General features: G+C 38.2%; 1 protein-coding gene and 1 long non-coding RNA gene across 16 annotated transcripts in view; one reads left to right on the top strand and one right to left on the bottom strand.

Moving 5' to 3' along the window:
* Positions 1–15,471, top strand: part of LOC111192534 (uncharacterized) — a 36,037-nt gene extending 20,566 nt beyond the window's left edge. The window contains exons 4-6 of the long non-coding RNA XR_002649981.2: positions 7,196–7,283; positions 11,565–11,727; positions 14,843–15,471. This is a non-coding gene — a long non-coding RNA (uncharacterized LOC111192534). The remainder of the gene's footprint in view (positions 1–7,195; positions 7,284–11,564; positions 11,728–14,842) is intronic.
* Positions 6,012–26,739, bottom strand: part of ptprsa (protein tyrosine phosphatase receptor type Sa) — a 310,811-nt gene continuing 290,083 nt past the window's right edge. For 14 of the 15 annotated variants that reach the window (XM_022669860.2, XM_022669866.2, XM_022669861.2 and 11 more), the window contains 8 exons: positions 24,638–24,792; positions 22,637–22,922; positions 16,216–16,394; positions 14,952–15,078; positions 14,468–14,593; positions 11,559–11,713; positions 9,790–9,925; positions 6,012–8,964 (listed from right to left, as the gene is read on the bottom strand). In XM_022669860.2, coding sequence (XP_022525581.2) covers positions 8,896–8,964; positions 9,790–9,925; positions 11,559–11,713; positions 14,468–14,593; positions 14,952–15,078; positions 16,216–16,394; positions 22,637–22,922; positions 24,638–24,792 — 1,233 coding nt within the window. In that variant the 3' untranslated portion in view covers positions 6,012–8,895. The remainder of the gene's footprint in view (positions 8,965–9,789; positions 9,926–11,558; positions 11,714–14,467; positions 14,594–14,951; positions 15,079–16,215; positions 16,395–22,636; positions 22,923–24,637; positions 24,793–26,739) is intronic. The other variant, XR_007424918.1, reaches the window with a different exon arrangement.

Raw genomic sequence — 26,739 nt, 5'->3', positions numbered from 1 at the left:
ATTGTCTCAGGTAGTGTTTCTGGCTCGGAGAGACAGACGAGGCATTCGAGAACAAATCCTGAAGGGAATCGCTTCCCACATAATGTGAGGACACTGTGGTTTTAATTAAGCGTCAACAAAAGGCTTTTTAACAGTCGCCTTTGTGTTATGTAGTATAAATTAATGGCCCATATGGTAGGTAATGACAACCTGAAAAACACTGTCTGAGTACCTTTGAGGAACTGAATAGCCTAAATCCTTACAGAGTTCAGCCAGGAAGTACAGAAGTTGAGTATTTGTACTTTAACTCTCTTACTCTGTTTCTCCTCTTTTTTCCTGAGTAAGTTGTCATACAGTACTCAGACTTACTGTAGCAGTTTCTCGTCTTTTTGATCTTTTGAGTTTTATTGTGATACTGCATCTATGCTTTCTATATATACTATTTGTGCTTTTTAAATTAAGTTTGTGATACTGCATCCATGATTTCACTATAGTACAATTTCATCTGTTTTATTTGAGTTAGATTGTGATAAAGGCACCATATAGTGACTATAGTACAGTTTGTGCTCTTTTAATTGGGTTAGATTGTGATTCAGTCTTCATACGTACTATATAATATAGTATCTGCTTTTTAATTTGAGTTAGATTGTGATACAATATCTGATTCCACTATAGTACAGTTTCTGCTCTTTTGTGTTAGATTGTGATAATCATCACATTATTATTGTAGTACAGTTTCTGCTCTTTTAATTGAGTTAGATTGTGATCCAGTGCTCACACTTGCACCATACCCATATTGTAGACAATAACACAATAAATGCAAGAGAATGTATGAATGTTTGTCTCGCTTGTACTGAATAGGCTGAATCTGTAAAGAGTGCAGACTTGCTGGAAGGTAAACATGCAAATTTAAACCTAATTTCCGTGAACGCGCTGCTCAGTAGCGTCTCACCATGAGTCATTACTTCAGAAAAAATAATGAAAAGAATCTGAAAAAAAACTTCTAACCAGTATCTGTCCAAAGCAATCAGGGAATGCAGAGCAGAGCAGGAAGGTGTTTGCGTTTGTGGTGTAATGAAGATGCCATCGGTTTACACATCAAGTGAAATTTTGACATGGCTAAGATTGTCCTGTCAAGTTGCCAGACGTGATTACAGCGGTGTTAGGAAGCCTTCGTGAAATGGACAAAAACAAATAAGTGTTTCATTAAAGGCATCAGTATTTCTGGTTAAATAATCTGTAGCTTTTGTCACAAGGTCCGACGTAATGAAATATATTGTTTTTACTCAATCATACATTTAATTAATATATATTCAAAGCATCTTAAATTAACATAATGAACTGAATGTTTCAGCTTGTGTGGGGTGATTAGATTTTGGAGGACATTGGAGACACGGGTGGCCGCTATGTTCAGGGTGTTCTGGCTGGTGCGTGCATGCATGCGTTATGGTGGGAGGAGTTAAAAATCCATAATCTGTTGTATAGATATATAAACTGGCCATAGATTATACAGTTACACCCAAAGAGCAATTGTTAGATGGATAAATTTAAGACAAAAAATAAAATAGAAAAAATAATAATGTAATAGATAAGATAAATACACAAAATATAAGGAGTAGCAGCAACATGAAGTCCATAGTGCAAGTTTGCTATAGCAGCATGAATGATTATAAATGAATATTAGTAACATGAAAAGTGTCTTGGTGCGAGTAAAGTGACAGATATGTATTTTTAAATATGTATTTATATATTTTTTTTGTAATTGTCCCTGTAAAGTGTAAGTGCAGTGTGTTGGCAAGGTGGAGTCTTACAGCTTATAGTCATTTTCCCCACCTGCCTGAGGGGAGCGGGACAAAAAGGGATCCTTCCTGATGCAGGTGGTCCTTTTCTTGCATCTGGAGGTGTAGCTATCCGTGGTGCTGGGGAGGCTGACTCCAGCAGTCCTCTGTGCAGCTTTTACCACCCTCTGAAGAGCTTAGCTTGTGTGATGACATTTCAGGATCACTGAAGACTTCTTTACATGTCTAGGCTTGGTCATATTGGCAGTTTTATTTAATATTTTTTTACATTGACATACAGAAACTTTCATTGCGTAACCTGACTTTTGCCATGTTCCATGGAAGCTATTTAACACTGTACCGACCTGCAGGACATCCTGCATTGGATGTAATTGTAGGTTTTTTTTAGTTTTTTTGGAGTTGTTTGTCTGTTATGCAGCAACTAAGCCTTTATTGTAGTTCAGTTTCTGCTCTTTTAATTCAGTTTTGTAATACAGTACCAATACTTTTACTTCAAAACTTTGAGTTAATGGTGTTACACTACCTATATTTTTTAAGTACAGTACAGTTAGTTCTTTTATTTGTTAGATTAGATAAAGTCAGTAGTCTTATTTTCACTATAGTACAATTTATTTTATTTGAGTTAGATGGTGATAAACCACCAATACATTTTAAGTACAGTACATTTTGTTAATTTGAGTTAGATTGTGATACAGTATCTGTACCACTACACTATCACATGATCTGATGATGCAGTACTACTACTCTCACCACAGAACACTTTCCACTCTGTTATTCTTTTAGGATAGTTTGGTTTCTTCTTGGTTTCTGATGGTAGGCGCGGGACTTTTGCTATGTTCCACTTAAGTTAAAGAATGATGCACAGTCCTGCAGGATATGCATGTATTGCCTAGTGTACTAAATGTGGATGTGATTTTTAGCTGTGAGTTTCTTTGTTCACATGACCGTTCTAGCCGCCCGCTGCACTACACTTCCTTCAGTTCTTTTCTACAGTTGTATGTTTTTAGTAATATTACCCCGCCTTTCAATGAACATTGTTCAAATGTCCATATGTCTAAATATGTTCAGTGTTTGTTCAGAAAAATGTTTGTTTTTGTTATTAGATGTTCTATACCAAACAAATACCATCATACTAACAGTTCTTTCCCCAAAATGTTTTCTTCTATGATCTATTTTAATGAACCATGGGGCCCCTTTATTTTTTGAGCATGTAGAATATATATACAAAAATAAAGGCAAAGAGTGAATTAGAACGCCATAATTTTCATAATAACTGCATTTACTTAATGCTAATTGAGCCATTCTATCAAAATAAAACATATAAAAAGTTAAGTTGCAGAACCTTTATCTGTTTTTGCAAATGAACTTATCAAACATTTATCAAACACATCAAACATTTCCCCCCTATAGGAGAAATCAATTATTGTTTCTTTTTTTAGTTTTGCATTAAAAAATAAAAATGTGGTATAATTTAGGTGCTTTGTATTTTTAAGGCACTTAAAATAAAATAAATGGAATGTCCCAATTATCAGCCCAAGGCTGCTGTTAAACTCTGTGTTTGTTGTGAGGAATAAATCAACCAGTAGAACAAATCAGACAACATTTCTTTAATACAAAGTCAACATATCTACATACACAGTGGTTTTAAACCAATTATTGTTTCAATTAGAAGTAACAGTTTGAAAGCAGAATCACTTGGCCTTCGTACAAAGAAAAACTATTTTCACTTCTGAATTTTGGCTTTTTCTTCTTTTTGTTTTGTTAATACGCTCACATGATTTTTTTTTTTTTCGTTTGTTTTTGTTTGTACTGGTTCGGTTGTTCTATTTTTCCCTAATCTTTCCCACAGTTCATGAGTTTGGCTGTGAGGTCCGGGATCCAGACGCCAGGTTAAAAAGTCACAACGTTAACTTCCATATCTTCCTGCCAGCTTTATGTTTTAAGAGCTCCGGACCAACGTCAGTTCATTTCGTTATGAGGAGCGCTTGCTCTCTTATTCCCCACGTCTCCAGCGTTTGTGGAGAAATGTGTAAAAGTCCAACATTTCACAAGGCAGCGCTGGAATTCGGTCCAGATTCCAGACTATCTTCACATCAAGGTCCCTTACCAAAATCCCTCAGAAAGAATAAAAACAGCAAAAAGCAAAAATGGATAACAAATAAAACAGAAACCCAGAGTAGTATGGGATGTACCTGCATGTACTTTAAAAGCTTTGTAATGAAGCCAGTAACAGTGACAAAAAGTTATGGATTGGGTTTACTGGACTCAAATCTGCATCAAATCTGCATCATTTCCACATCAATATATACATCATTGCTGTCCAGTGAAAAACAATTATTTCCATTTTAGTTTATTACATAATTTACACAGTCAAACTGTCTCTTACACTGTCAAAATGTCTTTATGAACGGACCAATAGGAATTCTTTAAAATGACCTGAAGTAAACTATTTCTACATTAACTTTCAGTTGAAGTTCTGTAAAGTTGCTGTTTTTGAGATACTTGTTTTTCATTGGACAGAGACTATATTCATTTTTTACTATTTTTTTTTACTGTAATTACGGCCAATCTGAAAGACAATTCAGTTAAAGCGTTTACTTGAATTTATTCATTTATTTTTATTTGTTTTAAATAAAACAATCAAACAAAATTATGATTAACAAACAAACCTGAGGAAAGTAATAAAAAGCCAACAAAAAGATGAAGATTTAAAGAAAAATAAAATCACAAATTAAGTTGAATAACATGAAATAATACAAATGAAAAAAGGTAAATAAAAAACATGCAAATTTGAGTTAATTTAGGGTGTTTTAGACTGAATTGTGTAACCTCATATGTGGAAATGGTCAGATGTATACATATCTGAGTGGAGTAAACATATACAAGGCATCACTCTTTGATAGAATAAGAAGAGAGAGAGAGAATATTACTGAAAGAATATCTTTCTCTCTCCCCCTTTACTGTGATGCAATCAATTATAGACACCACCGAATAATTCATTCACTCAAGGCATCGATCTTACTGCAGTACCTCTACATCAGTCTACTCACATACATACACACATACGTGGTTTTACACACAGCTGTACCTTCCAGAGATCAGTTATGTAATTAATACCGGGTGTATAAAACTCTCTGCTGCGCTGCTGCTGGTTGTAGGGAAGGGGTTAAGGGGGTTAACTCTTTATCCTCAGCATTAACAAAAGGATAATGTGTATAAGGTGATGTATTGTTGGGGTGGGGCTTTATGGAGCAGCCAGAGCTTTTTTAAAAAAAAGTACAGATACATATTTAGGATAAAAGAAAATGATACAAAAAAAATAAAAAATGAAGTCAAAGGGATCGGAGATGGAAGTCGTACTGTGACAGAGTTCCTTAGACAAAGCTGAAACTTTTAGATTGGAGCAGAAGCTTTTTTTTTTGTTTATTTTTTTCCTTTTTTGTTTGATTTCGTTATTGTTCGAAGACAAAAAAGTTGAGGGTCAAATTATACAAATACATATAATATATATTTGTTTTATTTACATCTGTCATTCAGGATCGTTGTTGATATATAACAAGCGTATGATCAATCAGCGATTGCAAAAGTAAAAAAAATTAAAGTGAAACATTAAAAAATGAATAAAAAAAATTAAAAAAGAAAACTACAAAGATCGGTCAGGGTTTGGGAGGGATAAGATACAGTTCATAAGTATAATAAATTTGGAAAAGAGAGTATTCATGTTCAAGTCAATGTTTAGTAAAGAAATTCTACTTTTCTTTTTTTTTAAAAAGTAATACTTTTTTAAGCTAATACTAGATACTACTGATGATACAATAACAATTTCATAAAATGCCATCCATCTGCCTGTCCTAAGCAGTGGAGAAAAAAAAAAAAAAACAATGCTAGTCTGGTCTCTTTAATCAGGCTGCATTTCACAATTTATTCAATTCATGATGAAAAACAAAAACATAATGCAAACACATACATGTTTATGGATAAAAAAAATGTACAAAAAAAAAATCATACTATTCATACTAAGATTTGGATATATTTTTTATATTCTGCATTTAAATATACTGTATATGTGAGAGCATATGTATGTGTATATATACAGTCTATGCATGTATGCATATACATATATAAACATACATACACGTGTACACATACTTAACATTTCTATAGTGAAAAAATAGAATGTCTTTTAACATAATATGAACAAAATGAGCATCTTTTTTCTCCTTCTAGTTAAAAAAAAAAAAAGAAAAAGGAGTACAGTATCTCTTGTTATAAAACTAAATAAAAAGTAAAATAAGTAAAATAAAATAACAGTAATCATAATAATACAACGTCATTTTTCTTGTTTTTTTTTCTGTATAATGTTACAACAATAAGGCTTTTTGGAAATAAGAAAGACTACACACGGCTCCTTCCATCGCGCAGTTTAGTTAGTATGCACAACTATTCTGAAAGCTCCAAGAAGAAGAACCCACCCACTGTTCAAGCATTCTCCAGAGCACGCACACGCACACACTCATATACACACATACACACACTTTCGGACCTCTACAAAGTCTGAAGAAAGAACAAGAAGCTTTCTCCTACCCCCCCCCATCACACACCTGCATTTTGAGTCCCACTCACGTTAATGAAAACAGGTGTGATGTGTGAATTTTCCACTATCAGCATTGTTGGCGGTGGTGGTCCGGGTCAGTGTATCCTGATTGATTGATTGGTTAGTTGGTTGGTCAAACAAAAAAAAAGTGAGGACTGCCGAGATGGTAGTAAGAAAGGCCTGCAAAGTATTGAACCGTAACCTCGAACTTCAAAAGCCTGATAACCTTCTGAGGAACATCTGAGGAATAATCAGAAGCAGCCTCAGAGATGTCCCATTCATTCTGTTGCAGAAAGAACAGGAGGGTAGAATAATCTATTCCATCAGAGAATTATTGAACCTCAACCTCATTAAGCTTCTCCAGAAGGAGTGAGGAACTTCTAGGGAATTATCAGAAGGAAACTTAAAGATTTCCATTTTTATTAATCTGAAGAAAGACCAGAATAGCACACTCCATCACAGACCTAATAAACCTCAACTTCAGTAGGTTTCTGAGGAACATCTAAGATGCATCAGAAGAACCCACTAGATGTTCCATTCTTGTTTAGGAGAAAATATTTATGTGGGCCACGCCAATAGTTCACTCCATCAGAGAGTATTGAACCTCAACCTCATTAGGCTTCTCCAGGAGCAGTGATCAATTTGAGGAAACAGCAAAAGTAACCTCAGTTAGACTAATCCACTCTATCACAAAACTACTGAACCTCAAACTCAACCTCATTAGGCTTCTCCTAGAACATCAGAATAATGGGTAGATTATTCTGCTCCATCACAGAAGTACTAAACCTCAACCACTAACCTCTACCTTATTATTCTTCTCCAGGAGCGGTCAGGAACATCTGAGACACATCTGAGGAGCATCAGAAGGAATCCCAGCAGATGTCCCATTTACTTTTAAAGAGAAAGAGCAGGTGGGTTGTAGAATCATCCACTCCATTACAGGAGATGATGAGGGCAAAGATAAAAATATGGGCTAAAATATTCCATTCTCTGTTCTCCATTCATTTTCCGTCAGCCTTCCTCTCCACATGTACATGTACAGCCTCACCTAGCTAAAGCAGCATGTTTGGTATAGAAAGCCAAAAAACAAAAGAAGAAAGAAAACACAGTCTGAGGACAGTCATTCAGAACAATGGCAATGAACATTGGTCACTGGAGATGTCAGTCACCAAAAAAGTCAGCAAAAAGACACAGAGATGATCCTCTGTGCCCCATGTTTGTTTTTTTATTTATCATCTCAGAACTGCAGAATCATACCACACGCAGTAGTCAAAGGTAATGAACGCTCGGATCCGGAGAGAGAAAACACACTGAGCTCGGTGGAGAATCAAACCTTTGGTCCTCGCCTCCCCTCATGTTTGTGATGGTCAAAGATGCCTCCTTCCCTTGCCACTTCCCTGCTGTTTCCAGACTGTTTCCAAAAGCTACATTGGTGTATTTTCCCAAAAACAAAGAAAAAAAAACAAACACTGTAGCTAGCTTTGTCCTCACCGAAGAGCACCGAAGAAAGACTGCCAGCACTGTGAGTACTGGGAAACACACTGGGTGGTAGGTGATTGATCAAATTAAGAGTTACACATTTTTTGTGGCAAATAACCCTCAAGGTTTCCTCAGACCACTGCTTCCCTTCAACCAGTCACCTTGTTTTTCCACAGTTTTCTGACTGGATGCTGAAATGGAGGAAAAGGCTGTAGAGTGTAGAGTATACTAAGTTTAAGCAGTGATAAAAATCCTATCTACTTCGCAATCAATGTCCCCGAAGCTTTTGAAGCTTCTGTGTTTCGCACCGGGTGGTTAGTTGTTAAGAGCATCTTCTCATTAGCTGCTGCCATTTCCAAGATTAAGCTTTCAAATAGTTCTTCTTTGCTAAAAGGGTGGAGAAATTTCTGGCAAACCCCCCTTTGTAAGCACAGAAGGATCTGAGCTCAATCACCCAACACATGGTCTCAATGCATCCACTCTGTTGTTTGTAGGTTGGAACAGACTGGTTGACAGGTAGGCGCTCCCTTCCTTCTGTCCATCCGTCCACATTCTCTTTGTTTGTTCACTTGTTTTTGTTGTATCTTTACAGGATTGGTTTTGGAAATACAAGTCCACATACAGATTAATAATAATATCCTCCACATCAGAACACTTGAGGTAAAGTTAGCGGTCCGGCACACAGATCGTATCTTTCTCCCACCCCGCAGCCTGAGCCGATGCATTTGGTACCATCTCGTGATTCAGGATGTACAGGAAGTTTGTTTCCAACTGGGAACTTTATAAATCGTGTTCAGTCCACCTGTCAGGATGTCAGGACGACTGGGATTTCACTTTTTTGGATGGTGATTGAAGAAGCCACCGCCGGTACAGTTGGTGCTTTTGTTTTTACTTAAAAAAAGAGGATTGGCTGAATTTCGTATCTTTGATCTCTTCTCGTTGGTGGTGTTGTATAGTTGTTATCGATTCAATTGTTTCAAGCAAGTTTCTATGGCTCAGGAGGCTGTAGAGGGGAGTGCTGGGAAGAGGGAAGAAGATGGCTTTTTACGTTGCATAGTGATCAAAGCTTCCTAGGTATTCCAGAGCTGCCTGGTAGCAAAACTGGTACTCGTCCTGTAAAAAGGAAAGAGAGCAATTCAGAACTTTTACCCTCCAAGACCATATGTATTTAAAATTTCATTTTTTTGCAACAATACTAGAGCATCTACAGCAATTAGGCTGATGCCCACAGACTATTAAATAGAAAATGGTATTTATGCTTTTGCGTTATGGGACCATGGTGAAGCTGTGTACCACTGCGTAACCCATATATGTATGCGTGTCACATTTGCGTCAGTTACCATGCTTCTCTCACTTTCAGTCATAGTTATCTTTTAGCTTGTCCAGAAATACACACACTGTGCAGCTGTCCACAAGGGTGCACTTGTTGTGCAAATTGTATTTACTGTAGTGGGGTAAAAGTGAATTACACTAGGCATTTGAACAGTGAAGAGATCTTCGACTGTCGAAAAGCATGAAAATGGATACGGATGTTGCTCCATTCCTGCTCTATAAAAGGGTAAAACTGGCTTATTTATTGATGTATTGTTCTTAACAGGATTGTCAGTATAGTTTGTTGTTATTATAAATGTTTGCCTAGCAGAAGCGATTGTAGCACCTTGATTGTGTTTGGTAACCCACAACATAAATGATTCGGAGGTGGCACTTCTAAAGGAGTATTTGAGAGACTGTGTTTGTTTTGTTGTTGAGTATAGCACCTTTAAACCACATAATTAATGGCGCTAACAAGTAATAACTGAAGCTTACACCCCACTTATTAGCACTGCTTTAAAAAGTGTGGTGTTTTTCAAATCTGAAATGTACGTTGGGTTTATGGGTTTCCTGATCAGTGGGCTATAAAGTGCCATAATGGCTTGATGTGTTAGGCCAGTGTCTCACCTCTGTTTGCACCATGGCTGGCCGCTGAGTTCTCAGCATTTTGACCGTCTGGAAGATGTCCACCACTCCCTCGTAGCGCATCCGCTCCAGCACGATGCTGAGCGTGATGAAGACTCCGGTCCGCCCCACGCCAGCACTGGAACACACACAAAAAAACAACCAATCAGAATCGCATGTCTGTAGTAGCTTTTACTTTCTTTATTACAAAGTGTTAAGAAGCATTATAAGTGAATGATACTAAGGATGCTATTGAATGACTTCTGGAAAAGGTGGTGATCCATAACCCTCCAAGGATGATCTGAGTAATCAGCAATCATGATGTTCTCCAAGTGCCCGTCCTACTGGGAGCTAAACTTGTTTCAACATCACCAATCACACCACTGGTACCACATACACACAGATGCACACAAGCACACGCACAAACACTCACGCACTAAGCCTTTTCCTTTATGACAGCGCCTGAAATAGGAGGGGTTTTAGACTTGATCCCGCAATACTCCAGGGCCGCATGCTAAGCCGCTCCGCCATGGAGCGACTCCCACTTCACCCATGGAATGATAATTGATATGACAACAGATTTATTTTTTGCCACATCCACTCGGAAAAGCTGAAAATAAAGAGGCGGATCAGCTCGAATGCGGACAGAGGAGAATTTCTAAACGTGAAGAAGGGGCTCAGTGCACCAAAACGGGAGTGACTTGAGCATTCTTACGTCATAAAATATAACATAGTTAAACACTAATTGTCACAACAGTGCTGCGACTGTTAAACACTAGCATTTAAACCCATTCCGTTTTGAATCCTTAAGACAGACAAAACAAAAGCAGCATTAACTATTGCTGAATTCCCTTGATTTCAGAAGATCCAGTAAATGAACAATTGAAAAAGATGTCCCAATACTTTAGCCCACATGGCATACTTTCGTAGAAAATCAGCATTTAGACCTGTTCCTTTTTGGATCATAAAGACAGACAGGGTGAAAGAGAGAGATTTTGACATTAACGTCTCTCCGCTTTGCCCGTAACCCGCCCACCCAGCACAGAAAAGGAGGGCTTTATTTTCTTTTTCAAGTGTTTTTCTGCCATGGCTCTTAGACTTTGTCAAAGCCCATCTGAACTGAAGGGGTTCGGGATGTGACAGGCGTGGAGGCGCAGCGAATAAAAGGATTTACACTTCCATTTACTGTACACACTCAGGCAATTAATGACCAAATCTTCTGACTCCATTAGATAGGAGATTTTGGGGGAGCGATGCGGCAAGATGAGTGACGAGAGAGAGAGAGAAAGGGAGAGGGCGAGAGAATAGAAAAAAAAAAAGAAGATAGAGAATGGGGTGGCTGAAGATTAATAGAGGTTGTGTATGTGACATGTGAAAAAGAAAACAGAGAGATGCAGTAGATCCAGGAATGAAAGGAAAGGCTATCGGAGCCAGAATTGTCTGTGAGAATGTGAATGTGCTAAGTGTGTGTGTGTGTTTGTGAGTTGTAAAAATGACAGGATGCAGCAGTTCAGTGTGTGAGGAGCTAAAGGGCAGGGCTTTGGGAGATAACTTCTTTATGGGAGCAGACACACCAGCAAACAAGGGAGAACCTTTGCCACACACACACACTTTACCACACACACACCCATCACATTCACTGCACTCGTATTGCTCAATGTACTAAAACAAAGCTGCACTGCACAATATATATATATATGAGCATCCTGCATGTCAATATAAAATAGTTAACACAATACAAACTAATAAATATAATATGTTTGTGTTCTCACCTGCAGTGGACAGAAATAGGTCCATCCTGGCCAAACTGCTCCTTGGTTTTATGCACTTGTCCGATGAAATCGATGAAGCCCTCACCAGATTTGGGAACACCCTGCTCCGGCCAATCAGTGAACTGGAACTGCCGCACAGTCCGGGATTGTCCATCCTGAGAAAAACAAGGTAAAAAGAGAAAAGCAGCTTAGTAAAACAGCTCCCCGATGATGGTAAGTTAGCTGGTTTCGCAGCCTAGCTTTTGACCAGCACAGCATATGACTATTTTTCATAATATTTATTTATTTTTAATGATTAATCACTTGTTCACACTGTGATAGACCAACTTAATCAGTCCTGTCAGTGACGACTGGGTGAGTATATGCCACAGATATGGTCACACCTTCTCTGTGTCTCTGGCCTATTCTGTCTGCTCGGAGTGTGAGTTAGGGCTTAATCAATGGTGTGTGTGTAACGCTGTAACACTGGTCTGGAGACAATGTTAAACTGGTAAGGTCTGGGGGAAGACTGATGGCTGGATGAAGGCAAGAAAGATGAGCAGTGCAAGAGAGAAATAAAGACCCTGATATTAAGGTAAAAGGTGCAGAGAGAAAGGGGGAAAGACTGATATTTCCTAAGGTTTACATCTATTTACTACTATTTATTTACTGTTGATTCATTTATTTGTTTATTTACAAATCCATTTTAAACCCTTATTCATACATTTATGTGTGTAGATATAAATATATACAGAACTGGCATACTTATATGTAATGTCTATGTACATATTAAATCATTCTTCTCATTGTTACTGTTAACGAGTAAATAATAAAAAGGAGGGGGAGAAAGAAAAATCTACAGGAAGCAGACAGAGAATGAAGAAGAGAGATAAAAGTAAAATATAGAGTGGGCAGAGATTGGGTATAAAGAGAGGTGAAGGCAGAAAGAGTTAGAGGGGGTAAAGAGAAAGGGTGAGAAAAATAATGGAAAGCATGAGAGACAGAGAGGCAGAAAGAAAAGAGAGAAATGAAGACAGAACTACCATGTAAGAGGGGACAGTGAGAAAAGAGGAGAAATAGAGTAAAAGGAGAAAAAGAATTAAGAGAGAGAAAGAGGGTGAAGCCTGCTGGGAAATCAAAGAAGGGTACGACACAGCCCACTGCCCAATTCAGAGAGAAGCAAAAAATAAGATGAAAAAGAGAGAGCGAGACATAGAAAGAGCGAGAGAGTGAGAGAGATTGAAAATGTGGGATGTTTTTGAACTCAGGCAGAAAAAGGGCAAATTAAAGCTGTGTGAGAGCGGGACCCTGCTCACTCATCCCCAAAAAATGTATGAGCTCGCCCTGCACATCAAACACACTCGGCCTCGGCCTAATGAAAGCTCAGCCAGAGCCCCATCACTCTACCCTCCTTACTTCTCTCTCTCTCTCGCTCTCGCTCGCTCTCTCTCTCGTGGAATGGTAGAATAATGGAAGTTTTTGGACAGTGTGTGGGTTTGTTTGATTGAATACATGAGTAGCTCAGGCCATCTCTCTCTCTCTCTCCCTCCATTGACTTGTGTCTCTGGCTGGTCACCTCTGATTACAGCTGTCTTTAATGCAGGTCGGCTTGGAGGCCTGATTGCGGGAGAGATCCGCTTTGATGATTTAATCACAATTAAAGTGCTGGCTAACGCTAACACAGCTCCCTGTTCAGCTCTCTCTGCAGCCCTGAGAGTGAGTGTGTGTGTGTGTGTGTAGGCTGGGCAATGAAGAATTGTTAAGTGATAATCACTCCAGAGGGATGGGACTGTGCTGTTTTTTTTATGCACTGCTGGTCTGCTGTTGGGGTCAGGGGGAAGGCTCTTCCCATAGTTCTGTCTTGATTCTGATCTAATGCCACCCTGATTCTGCCACAGCTATACCTTGATGATATTCTGACACCACCATGTTTGTCCACCCTTATTTAACCCTGACACTTCCCTAATTCCATAGCTCCACCCAGACTCTATTATAGTTCCCCCTAATTTTACCCTGCCAACACCTTAATTCTGCCATAGCTCCACCCTTACTCTACTAAAGCTCTGTAAAAAAAAAAAAAAAAAGAGAGACCACTTAAAATGTTGAGTTTCTTTGATTTTACAAAATTGAAAACCTCTGGAATATAATCTAGAGGAAGATGGATGATCACAAGCCATCAAACCAAGCTGAACTGCTTCAATTTTTGCACCAGGAGTAAAGGCATAAAGTTATCCGATGGAGAACATGCTTGGAAAACTGATTAAAACCAGGGTTATTCCACCAAATACTGATTTTAGAACTTTTAAAACTTGTTTTCTTTGTTTTATTTGAAGTATATTTTTTTATTTCAGCCATTTTTCATTTTCTGCAAATAAATGCTCTTGGAATTTGAGAGGAATGTTGTCTGAAGTTTATAGAAAAAAAACAACAATGTACATTTTACTCAAACATAAACCTATAAATAGCAAAATCAGAGAAACTGATTCAGAAACTGAAGTGGTCTCATTTATAGTTATAGCTGTATAGTTCATTTCTAATTTTGCCCTGACAACACCCTGATTCTGCCATACCTCTCCCCCTACACCTGAGTATTTGTAAGATCTCTCTGTATTCTTCCCAGACTGCCTTGTCCCCACCCTGATAATGACTGCCTTCTATTTTAAGCCTTGCAACTTGACTTTACCCTGATTGCACATAGACTACACCCAAAATAATTCTTTATGCTGTTGGACTGGACTCCCCATGGGCTCTCCCCCTTAATTCCTTACCCTCTGACTCCTCCCTTACTACATGCCGACTCTGCCCTGACTTTATCATTTTCCTGATTGTTTTTACCCTGCCCTGATTCCACACAGGCTCCAGCCTTCCACACAAACCATTCCCATCTTAACTCTAGACTTAACTCCGATGTTGTGTGTTGTTTGACTCACCCTTGCGTCTGTAACTTTAAACTCGCGGAGGATGTACTGGGGCATGTTGTACTCGGCCATGGGGTCCACCACAAAGTACTGATACCGGGCTGAACGCTCTGCTGGCCAGTACTGATGACACTTTTCCTGTAAATATAAAAAACACACTTACATTAGACTTAAACAAACTGGGATTTAGAAAATAATTCACTCAAACATTTATTAGAATAAATACAAATACAAAATTAATAATTTATAGCAAAATTGGGATTTTGTATCCAGAACTGTACTCATGGAACCTTGCACAGAAAGGTATATACTAACGTAAAATATCAATCCAAAAATCACTTGATTAAATGTGTTAATTATTCCTTCATTTGATCTATTTATCTACAGAACAGAAGCACAACAAGTAGAATCTACGCAGCAGCTCTAAGCTTTTGGCTTAGTGCCTCTGGCTGCCAGCTGCTTGGCTCTGAGCTTCCACACTTTTCTCCATACTCACTCTGCCCATCTCCCTCAGCTTGGTCAGCATCACCACGATGGTGGAGTTATTCTCCCACAGCATGCGCCAGAAATCCTCTGTGGTCTCGGCTAACGGGCCCTGGGTGGCTATATAGGCCTTCTGTTGTCTGCAGAGACACACGCACACACACCATAAGCAAAAAACAAAAGCAGCTGCATTGTCTCTTAAGCATCTTTGCAAAATTCACACACAGCAGGCAAATTACTCTGTATAAAAAAAAAAAACAACAACAAAAAAAAAACCCACCAGAGTCACTAGTATACAGCCTTCTGAGATGCTGCTCTAAGCACTGCACTGATGTACTGAGTGTTCAGGGAGTGAGAAACTAAGCACTTCGAATTACAATGATGAGCTGAGTTAAATGCAGTGTTAAGTATAGACACATACTGACAGAAGCCTATATGTGCAGCTAAAAGGTGTGATTGGAGATCAACACACCTTCACAGCCAATAATTTTCACTGGACTGGGTCTGCTGCATTAAAAATTATATATAAATTGCATATGTCTTATTTTTTCATTGATGAATAACATACTGAAAGTATGCAATAATACAATATACTGTAATTTCTTTTATTGCTTCTTTACATTCATTTTAACCCTCCTGTTATGTTACGGGTCAAACTGACCCGTCTTAAAGTTTTAAGATCTAGGAAAAATAGTTAAAAGTATTTTTTCAGTATGAAACTACTACTGCTTGCCTTAATCAGTGGAATCAACATATAAAAATGTTTTATCTCACATATTTGCAACCAAAAAAAAAATTGAACATGATTGAAAAACGATTTAATTATTCTAACTGAGCAGAACGTAAATTGATCATTAACTATTACTACAGGGGATTGCTCAATAACACTCACGCCTGTATAAGTTGTGAGGTGCTATTTTGTAAGTAATAAAGCAATATATAAATAAGGCCTGGTTAACACAAATTAGCTCACTCCTCATACAGTTGCCTTATTTTGATCCATAATCCTTATAAAATTATTTCTATTGCCTAGAAGAATTTTTTTCCATTGTCTGTCACTAAAAATGTAATATTGTAGCAAAATACCTCAATAAGGAAGAAGGTATGATGATAAACCATCACACATAAAATCAAAAACTACACTGTAAAGAATTGAATAGATTCTGATTATACATTTACTCTTATAATTGATTAGAATTTTAATCAATTTAGATCATTAATATTTATTTAAATATTTTTAACACCCCCAAACAATTCAAAAGTCAGCTCGAGCGTACCTGTATCCATCGATGAAGCTGGAGTTGATGTAGTCTGACCCCTCCAGCCCTCTGATTGGCTGAAGGCACACCCGAGTGGTCTCGTACGGCATGATATTAACAAGGCGGTTCTTGAACTTGTTACAGGGCAGGTTGGCACTTATGAACCTAGACGTGTGGGCCTTGGAGTTGGCCAGTCGCTGAAATAGAAAAGGACAAAAAATAGGATGAGAAAACATACACAGAATATAACCGACCACTTTACACTCATACACCACGCCCTCTCAACACCACAGGACCACAGCTGCAGCCCGGACTTCAATTCATTAAGCAGCCTCACTCAGATACATCTCTTATCACCTGATCTAAGGCTTTATAGTTGTGCGGCTCAGTGTGTGTCAGGCTCAGGCTTGCTGACCTGGTTCCTCTGGGCTGGTGAGAAGCTGTCAGCACCCATTTCTTTCATCATCACCAAAAACACGTCTAGTATAGGTAGACAGAGACGGCTCTACAAGCCTCTGAAACTCAGAAACTGTGAGAACTGGTGAAATGGGTCACTGTGAACTCTAAGAACACCAGTGTGAATCTGCCCCCTTAAACACACAACATACACTCACACACAGGCACTCACTTTTATACAGTGTCAGACTGGGGTCAGACATAACCCATAAAGTAGCTATATGCAATAATAATGCATCCCCTTGTGCATTAATGTATTATGAATACAGTGCATTTACAAAGGGTAAACCATTTTAGGAGGCAATGATGTAGCACTTAGGTATCCAACTGGTTCTTTTAGTTTTTGTGGTCATACACAGAATCATTTTCTTTATTAAAGAACCAATAAAGAACCAGTTTTTACATTTGTGTAATGTATATAATGTAATATTTAATATACAGCTTTGGAAAAAAAAATTGAGAACACTTAAAAATGATGAGATTCTTTGATTTTACCAAATTAAAAACATGAAATATAATCAAGAGGAAGATAGATGATCACAATCCGTCAAACCAAGCTGAACTGCTTGACTTTTTGCAGCAGGAGTGGCAAAAAGTTTTCCAAAAGCAGAGTGCAAGACTGGTGGAGGAGAACATGCCAAGATGCTTGAAAACTGTAATTAAAAACCAGGGTTATTCCATCAAATATTGCTTTCTGAACTCTTAAAACTTTATGAACTTTTTTCTTTGCATTATTTGAGGTCTGAAAGCTCTGCATCTTTTTTGTTATTTCAGCCATTTCATATTTTCTGCAAATAAAAGCTCTAAATGACAATATTTTTCTTTGGAATTTGGGAGAAATGTTGTCAGTGGTTTATAGAATAAACCAACAATGTTCATTTTACTCAAACATAAACCTATGAATAGCAAAATCTGAGAAACTGATTCAGAAAATATATTACTCATTTTTTTCCAGAGCTGTATACGAAACTTGATTGGTAGTCATTCTAGACTATTCTGGAGTGTCTAAGAAGGACAGTGGGTCATCTTCAGTGGTGATTCTTACTTTTATTATGGTCGAGATGACCAACAAATGTCCGTGTGTGGAGGGACAGTGATCAGTGCCAAGGTCAACAGTTTGATGGCACACTGCCCTTAACTCATGTCCAGAAGAGCTGGTAAGAAGAGCTGGAGTTATGGCCCTACCTTTCCTGAATGCACACTCTTGTGCTTTATTCCGACAAGACAATGCTTGTCTCAAGAGCTTTCCTAGAAGAGACAGATGCTATTCTATGTCCAGTCTAACTTTCCTAATCATTTATTGTTCCTGGTAGCTCCTTTATCTTACATTTAAATTGCATTGGAACTTTTTTTTTTTTTTTGCAAACATGTATTTATGTGTATACTGTATACGCTTATATATACACACACATACACACACAGAATATAAATGCTACATGCTCAGAGCGCCTGCCCCCAATGCCCTCCATGTCATGATCCAAATTAAGGCCTGTACCCATCCATTAACATCAGAGCGGCTGCAGTGGTACCGACTCGCCTCTGTTTCTAGGTCATCTGTCTGAGAGAATCCTATCCTGTTACGGGTACATCCTCAGACTCCAGCATCCCCTCTCTCACTCTTTTTCATCTCCCTCACCTCTTTCTCTCTGTCTCGTCTATGTCTCCATGTCTCCCTCACCTCCCTCTCTCTCTCTCTCTCTCTCTCTCTCTCTCTCTCTCTCTCTCTCTCTCTCTCTCTCTCTCTCTCTCTCTTTCCGATTGTCTTTGAGTCTATTCACCGTCTCTGTTGCTTCCTGCTGTAGCTCTCGCTCATGTGTGTGTGTGTGTGTGTCTTCCCCTCCCTGCACCAAAGACCCACTCCAGACCGGGCACTGGCTGTGTGCCAACACTTTCCTTTGACTCCCTTTCAAAGAAGCACCTGGAAAGGCATAAAACGGAGCGGAGAAGAGGGCCAAGGGAGCACCAGGCTGCTGGAATAATAAAACACACACACACACACACACACACACTTATGCACGCATATGCCTCCTCACACACTTGCATATGCCATGCCATCACACACATACATCCTAAGGAAGTAAGGGAGGGAGGAGAAGCGTGAAAAGCTACATGACCACAAATGGCCTTCAACAAGCTATCAGCTCCACCCAGCTACCCTCCTACAACCCTCCAACCCCCACCAGATCCCCAACTGACAGGACACCAGCGTGAGACCAGGGCCTCTGGACCAAGTAAGCGAACAGGCTAACGTCCTATTAAAGTGTTAAAAGAAAAAATTTAAGGAAAGTATGAATTTACATAATCCGAATGTGAACCTCATTTCCAGACACATCAAAAAAAGAGGTATTAACAGTTATTGAATGAACCAAATAAACTAAAACTTAAGAGAAAATATTGTATTCATGTAGGAAAGATGTTGGAACTTTTGAATGTAATTGCTGGTGTTTTTCAGTGACCTGGGCTTATTACAAATGCATTATTCTTATTGTGGGTCTGAAAGTGGATCAGTTTCAGCATGATAGAACATTCATTTTGATAATATTTAAAATATGCAGCTTTTTTTTTTTTTTCGTTGTTATGTTTTTGTGAATTGGAAATGTACAAATGCACTGACCTAAACTTGGGGTTTCAATTAATATATTATTATATTATATAATAATATATTTTCAACAAATTAGAACAATTATTATTGTGACGTTTAATAAAATAGGCCCCTTTTAACTATAGACAAAAATAAACATATAGGGCGATTTCTGAAAAATGTAAACAATTATTTCACTACAGCCTAAATACATTTTGTTGTTTTAATATTGACGGCTAAAATGAAAAATTGAAATCGTGCCAACAAAAAGTTTTTTTTTTCCTCCGTTAAACATTAAGAATAATTTCTTTTACTCTTTTTCTCAAATGTTTACACACAAATAATGGTACTTAATACACACTGACCACAACATGTAACTTAGGCACCAACCCCCTGAACTGATTCTGCTAAACTACAAACACAATTCCTGCTCTACTCTCAAACACTTTTTTGGCACAATTTTCATGAAGAAAATCTCTTGTTTTCACAAGGAACACATTGTTCTTCAGTACTCTAAAGTTAATTATCCAACTATGCACACTGACTCGTCACCTGGGCAAACACCTGTCACACAGGTTTACACTTAGCAATCAGAGCTTTAGCAGGAAAGGACAACAGGTGAGCTCTTCTGGAGCAATGCAGGCCAACATTACAAACAGAGGCAGAGCCAGAGGAGTGAGTGTAAGAGGAGGAGGCATAGAAATGATGAGATCTGAGCCACTTTGGTTGACCATGTGGTAAACCATGGTCTAGCAATGAGGATGAGCAGGTACACTGTAGCATCCATTAACTACTCTCACTGTAATACTGCACTACTGCATATCAATTCAATGAGTATTGAATCAGAATAATAAGAATTGGCTGTTCTTTAGGACTGTAAAAAATAACATATGTTTCAAGTATTTATGAAATGTACTTTGTGTTCCTACACAGTATTTTACTATTTGTATTACAGAACTTAAAGATTACCAGCACGAGGTAGGAGAGAGGATGCAGCATATTTGTTTTTACTGTAATTGTATACAGTAAATTCTTCTGTTGTTTTGCATGTAGACCACTGTATGTATAAATTTCTGTTGGTTGGGACTAGGCCTGTCACAATAATTGCAATATCGGCTATGACTTCAATAATTTTTGATAATTGTGATATCGTCTATTGTGTTTATTTGTATGTCTTTAAAAGTGTATAATTGCCTTTTTATGCTATTCTGTTATCATGTTAGTGGCATTTAATAGTCTTAAAATTACAAAAATATCATGTATCGCAATAATTTCTGAGACAGTATATCGACCACAAAAAAAATCATATTGTTACAGGCCTAGTTGGGACGTACACTGTATACATTGTTTTTGGGGAAAAAAAAATATTTTTGAGAGTATTTGTGAGTTTAAAAACAATATTATAATATATATTTTACAACACAATTGTATGTATGTACTGTCTGTAGTAAGTGTAACACTGAACAAAAAGGGCTTAAATACTTATAATGAATAGAAAAGTAGTGTTTTCCATTCATCACAGTGTTTTACTTTAAACACATCAGTGTTCAATTGATTCTTATAAATATCTATGAATATGATAATTTGTGTGCATCATAAAGTGAATGTAAAGTTTAATTTTGCAGGAAAATTGTGGGCTTTTTCCCATTGTGTGTTTATTTTTTTTTTGTGTGTAGAGTTCTGAGAATGTAAGGCATTCCTTTAAAAAATGTTTTTAAAACAATCAAGAAAAACTGTAAAATAACATTTTGTTTCTATGTATTTCTAAGCAGGTAAAGGTATATTTTTTTCTATTTAAATGACCTGTGTATATTTAAATGAGGTGTGAGATAATATTATAATGCCTTTATTTTCTTCTTATGGAACAATATTTAAATATATCAGAAGTATTTTAGAGCTGCATGAAGATGCATATCTTAAAGAAAGAACTTTATATTTAAAAATCAATATTCAATATCAGAAAATACTAGTAGTATTGTACCACCTCTCGTTCTTTCCTTTCTATTATTTCTCTCCCTCTCTCTCTTTTTTTTGGCTGTGAAGGCTAAAGTGGACCACATGTGGTCTAGAGCGCCAACCTGAGATCCAGTAATCCCTTTATATTCATTAACAAAGGCCACAACATGCTTTCTCCCCCATCCACCCCCCTCTGTCCTCTGCCTATTCATCATCATCAGCTATTAATTACAGCCCGCTCTCCTATTATTAACACTACAGTTACATCATCTGCATCTACTGCGCTGAAATAGTCTTCCCAGGAGATGACAATCATGGCTGTGCTTTGGTAACAGATGCAGGCCTCCATTGTGAGGAGTAATTTAACAAGCGATTACATGCTGTAGTACAGCGCGGTGTGCACATTTAGGTCGAGAGGCGCTCTAGTAGGAGTGGGCCTTAATGGGTTCGGTCATGTAGCTCTTAGAAAACACGTACAGAAAACCAACGCAGGCCTCACCTGATGATATATACAGTAATCAGCCATAACATTAAAACCAGGTGTCTAATAAAACAGCTCTGACCTGTAAAAACATGGAACCTTTAAGACCTCTGAAGGTATGCTGAGTTATCTAGTACCAGGAAGTTAGCAGCAGATCCTTTTCATAACTCCTTTCATAACACCTTTTCAAGGTGTGCCATATCATATAATGCACAATAATATCGCCAACATATTTGAGTATCATAAATGATATTATACCCTGAAATATTGTGCCATATCACCCACCCCTAATTATCACATCAGGGTTCTACTTTTTTTTCTACTGTTTTAAGCAAAAGAAAAAAAAAATCACACTGTTCTCATTTTCCATGACATATCTACTAGAGACAGATTACATCTGTCCAGTATAATTTATTCACTTTAATGCTGGGTATATGGAGATATTTGGAGTGCATTTTAGTATCTTACTAAATCTTACTACTTATCATTAACTTCTGTTACAAATCTGATAAAATTCTTGTATTTTTTTTTATCTCAGTTAGGAGTGTGCCATAATTATATTGTATGCAATAATTAAATATTTTTTTTATTTTGTTCCAGTTGTGTGTTCTTGAAACCAAGAGTATCGTTATTGCAAAAATACCATGAAATATCATGATATTATATTAAGGCCATATAGTCCAACCCTATCTGAAACTTGTGAAGTGGGGCCTCCAGGAGCCTCAGTAAACCTTAGGTGAGTGCGACCTTGAGATCAGTTCTCTGGTTGTCCTTAATTAGAGTATTTTCGAGTATTTTGCCAGGAACACCACACAAGACTTGTTTAATGTATTGTGGAATCTGTTGTCTAGCCAGTATCTCAGATTTAAAGGCTTAGCAATTTTTTAAAGGTTCCAACACATCAACTTAAAGAAGTAATGTAATGGTGATGAGTGAATGGACAGTATGTGTACAGTATTTATTACCTTGAACTCCAGCTCCATGCCCGTGACGTGCTCTCCCGGCTCCACCTGTGCCAGTTTCTGGATGTAGGAGAAGAGGCTCCGGGCTGCCACCTCCGTGTTCCCGCAGGCCACGGCCTCCAGCAGAGCGTCGTGGATGAAGCTGTACTGATCCTCTGTCTGCACCATGTAGTTCCTCTGGGCGCGCATCAGTGTCACGTGACCGTAGATGTCCACCGTCTTCTCGTGCTTAATGCGCTCCAGCATGGCGTCGATCACGATGAAGCAGCCGGTCCGGCCCACGCCAGCACTGAACACACACACAGGGAAGAGGTGGTGTGTGTAAGTCAGTATAGGGTGGTAGGGATTGTTGGGAGCCAAAATAATGAAGGTTTTTGATCCCGCTTTACATTGTTTCTAATAACTGTGTACGGGTATGTGTTACACATTAACAATACAAACAATAACAATGTCATCACTGGTGATGTATTCACTGTGACTGTATTAACATTTATTTAAATTTTTTATCTTATTACACAGGTAGCTAAATGTAGAGTAAGGAGCCCAAGGACTCACCCAGCTACAGAATTGAACCATGGCCTTTCATGATGGTTGTGGTGGTGTTATCCAATATGCTACACCACCCTGCTGTTTATAATATTATGTTTTAGATTTTCTGTTTATTAGGATACTCATCTAAATATTTTAGGTAATTTTACTAAGGTACTAAGTACTTTTTACTAAGTATTAAGAAATACTAAATTTAGTTAGTACTCAGATGTAAAATTAAGTACCTTTTTTTTTTTACAAGGTAATAGGTAGTTTTTACTAAGTATTAAGAAATGCCAAGTTTACCATGAACTAAGATGCTAAAACATGTAATTTAATTATTTAACTATAATTTGACTAATAAGTAATTATAAGTTTACTGAGTACTAAGAAATACAAAGTTCGCTTTGTATTAAGAGGCTAAACTAAGTACTTTTACAAGACATTAAGCACTTTTTAATGAGGACTAAGATACTCAGGTAAGTACTTTCAGTACAAAGATGGTAAACTAAATACTTTTCACAACAAGCATTTTTAATTGTGAAGAAAGTAGTTGAGATGTGATCTAATTTGAGAAAAAAAAAAAAAAAAAAAAAACTTTGTTCCAGATTTCTCCTGGATTCCTCAGCCAGCCTTTGGATGTGTTTAGTTCCATCACTGAATCACCTAATTCAACATTATTAATCAGTTGTTGATATGGCAACTATAAATAATAACAGATTTCCTTTAGAAGACTATTGGAGATGTTTAAATAATTTTGTATTTATTCTAAAATGAGAGGTTTACTGAGTAAATGAACATATACATATTATTCTAACACAAGCTCTGAAATTCTAAACTTTTACAGAGTAATATTCGTCTGTGAGAAAGTGAATGTCTGACTTGTAAGAGTCTCTTGTGAATAGAGTAATGATTGTTTGTGAGCTGTCTCTGAAGCTTTAACACACAGGAACAGTGCAGGAGAACTAAGAGACTCAGAAAACAATCCTGATGATCTCTTGCCCTGTTTCTTTCTTGGTCTCTCACCATTTTTAGTGCCATCTCAGTCCATTTCAATCTTTAACCCTCAGCCAGTTCCGGCCTGCCTCACTGAGAGACTGAGGCTAAAATAGGAGAATGAGTTTTGACTGGTGATTCAATATAAATCACACTATTATAGAACCTGCAGTCCTGCACCGGAGAATCTCAGTTTAGCCTCTGTCAGCCCTGCTGAAGACATTAAATGAAATCTGTAATGAAATAAATTCTTAATGTATAGAAATGTAGGCTATGCTGCTTTATGTAAGGCTGGACTGGCAGTGAGGGAGCAGTACAATCCCCAACCAGATGTGTGGATCCTATTCTCTTATTCTGCACTGTAAAGTGTGTCAGTGCTCTGCTGAGGTAGAGACGTCAGTAAGCTACTACACATAGACAGAGAGAGAGAGAGTTTAAAGGGTGATGTCATCAGACATTACATGTTTTACTGGGTCTAACCTGCAGTGGGCAATGATGGGGCCGGCATCTGGTGGGTTACAGGTCTTCACCCTCCTCAGGAAGGCCAAGAAGGGCGTGGGATACTCGGGCACACCGTGGTCTGGCCATGCTGTAAACTGGAACTGACGCACTTCTCGCTTTTCACTGGAGCCGTTCTGCGGAGAGACACGGTAAAAAAAAAGAAAGAAATAGGACGTTAACTGATCAGAAAAAAGCAGAATTAATAAGCATGTTACTCATGAGATCAGTTGATACCTGGTACTGATATTACCAAGTGGTGGACAGCAGGATTAAAATAACCGCATAATTAAACGGTGTGTAGTGTGTCCTGTGGAAGTGTGTGTGTGTACATTGTGCTTACAGATGTCATCTACACACGGCACACACTAACTCAACAGAGCTGACACACTTCAGCTGCAGCGGTGTGGACGGTCTCGAGTGTCTCCTTCTGTCACCGTCACCTCTGCTGCAATCTAACGACTGAGTGTGGGCACACGCACGCGTGAGAACGTCAGGGACCAGTTTGAAGGCTGCCACAGAGAAGAACAGCACAGTGAAGAGCGAGAGAGACACAGAGTGTGAGAGAGGAAGTCATCAAAGAAGAGAAAGTAACAAGTAATGAACAAGAACAAAGAAAAAACTAAGATACAGGGAGATAAAGAGTGAGCAAGAGTTTAAGACTGAGGGATACAGAGAAGAGGAGACAGGATGATATAGAGGGGAAAAGTCTGAGACAGGGATACAGAGAAGAGGAGACAGGATGATATAGAGGGGAAAAGTCTGAGACAGGGATACAGAGAAGAGGAGACAGGATGATATAAAGGGAAGAGTCTGAGACAGAGGGATATAGAGAAGAGGAGACAGGATGATATAGAGGGGAAGAGTCTGAGACAGAGCAATATATAAAGAAGGAGAGACAGGGAGGTATAGAGAAGAAGAGACAGGGAATAATATAGAGGGGAAGAGTCTGAGACAGAGGGAGATATAGAGAAGGAGAGAGATATATAGAGAAGAAGAGACAGTAAGTAAGAAAGTGAGAGAGGGTGATATAGCACGGGAATGAGAGAGATAAAGGGAGATATAGAGTGGGAGAGACTGAGATAAAGAGAGACCGGAAGGTACAGAAAAGGAGAGAGAGACACGACAATATACAGAGATTAAGAGACAGATGGAGACATAGGGAGAGAGCTTAAGAGAGAGACACACTGAAAGAGAGATGTAGAGATACAGGGAAGGAGAGAGAAAGTAAGAAAGAGAGAGTCACATTGTTCTGCCCTCTAGTTTCTCCTCTTCTTCCTGGAAGCTCTTTAAAGCCTGATTTTGCATTTCAATGCGGCGCTGCTGCGTCTGACAGCGGCTTCTCTGAATAAATGAATAAATAAAGGATGTAATTAAGTGCAAACTGGCCTAGTTTTCCCCATTTCTCTCTGCCTGCCTCTCTCCCGCACCACTGTGTGGTTGTGAGGATTGTTATGAACAATTTATGACTTCGCATGACTGCAGAACACACACATACACACACACACACAAATACATCTCGTTCTTTCATTGTGTGTGCATGCTTACATCAAAGCAAAGATTAAATATTTGTCTGCTCTCATTTGTCTCTAAGCTCAAAAACTTTCCCTTCTAATATTAAACTGGTTGGACAAAAACTGGGCTAGAGACAAAGCACTCAAGAACTGAATATGATCCTACAATTATTAGAACTATAACCAAATATAACTGTCCATTATACAAGATCTATTTTTAATAATATGCAAAGATATGAGAGTGATTTGATTTTCAAAGTATGTAAGAAAATAATATCAATGGAAACTGGCATCATGTCCAAAACATTGTGAACACCTCCTTGTCCTGTGGTTCTTGTTAAAATCAGAAGTCCACCTTTGCTGAAGTAACATCCTCCACTAGAAAAGCTTTACACTGGAATAGAGAGGCTTTAAATTGCTGAGGGGAGGATTTGACTGCATTCAGCCACACCAGAGCATCAGTGAGGTCAGTTTCTGATGGTTCTGATTCAGCTGAACTAACTTCAAAAGGTACCTTGTTCTCCAGAGAACAAACACAGTTTCACTGCTCCAAAGCCCAATGCTGTGCTG

This window comes from Astyanax mexicanus, chromosome 16 (assembly GCF_023375975.1).
Source record: "Astyanax mexicanus isolate ESR-SI-001 chromosome 16, AstMex3_surface, whole genome shotgun sequence".
NCBI lineage: Eukaryota > Metazoa > Chordata > Actinopteri > Characiformes > Acestrorhamphidae > Astyanax > Astyanax mexicanus.
The sequence above is the reverse complement of the archived record's forward strand: the minus strand, read 5'-3'. Positions and strand labels throughout refer to the sequence as shown.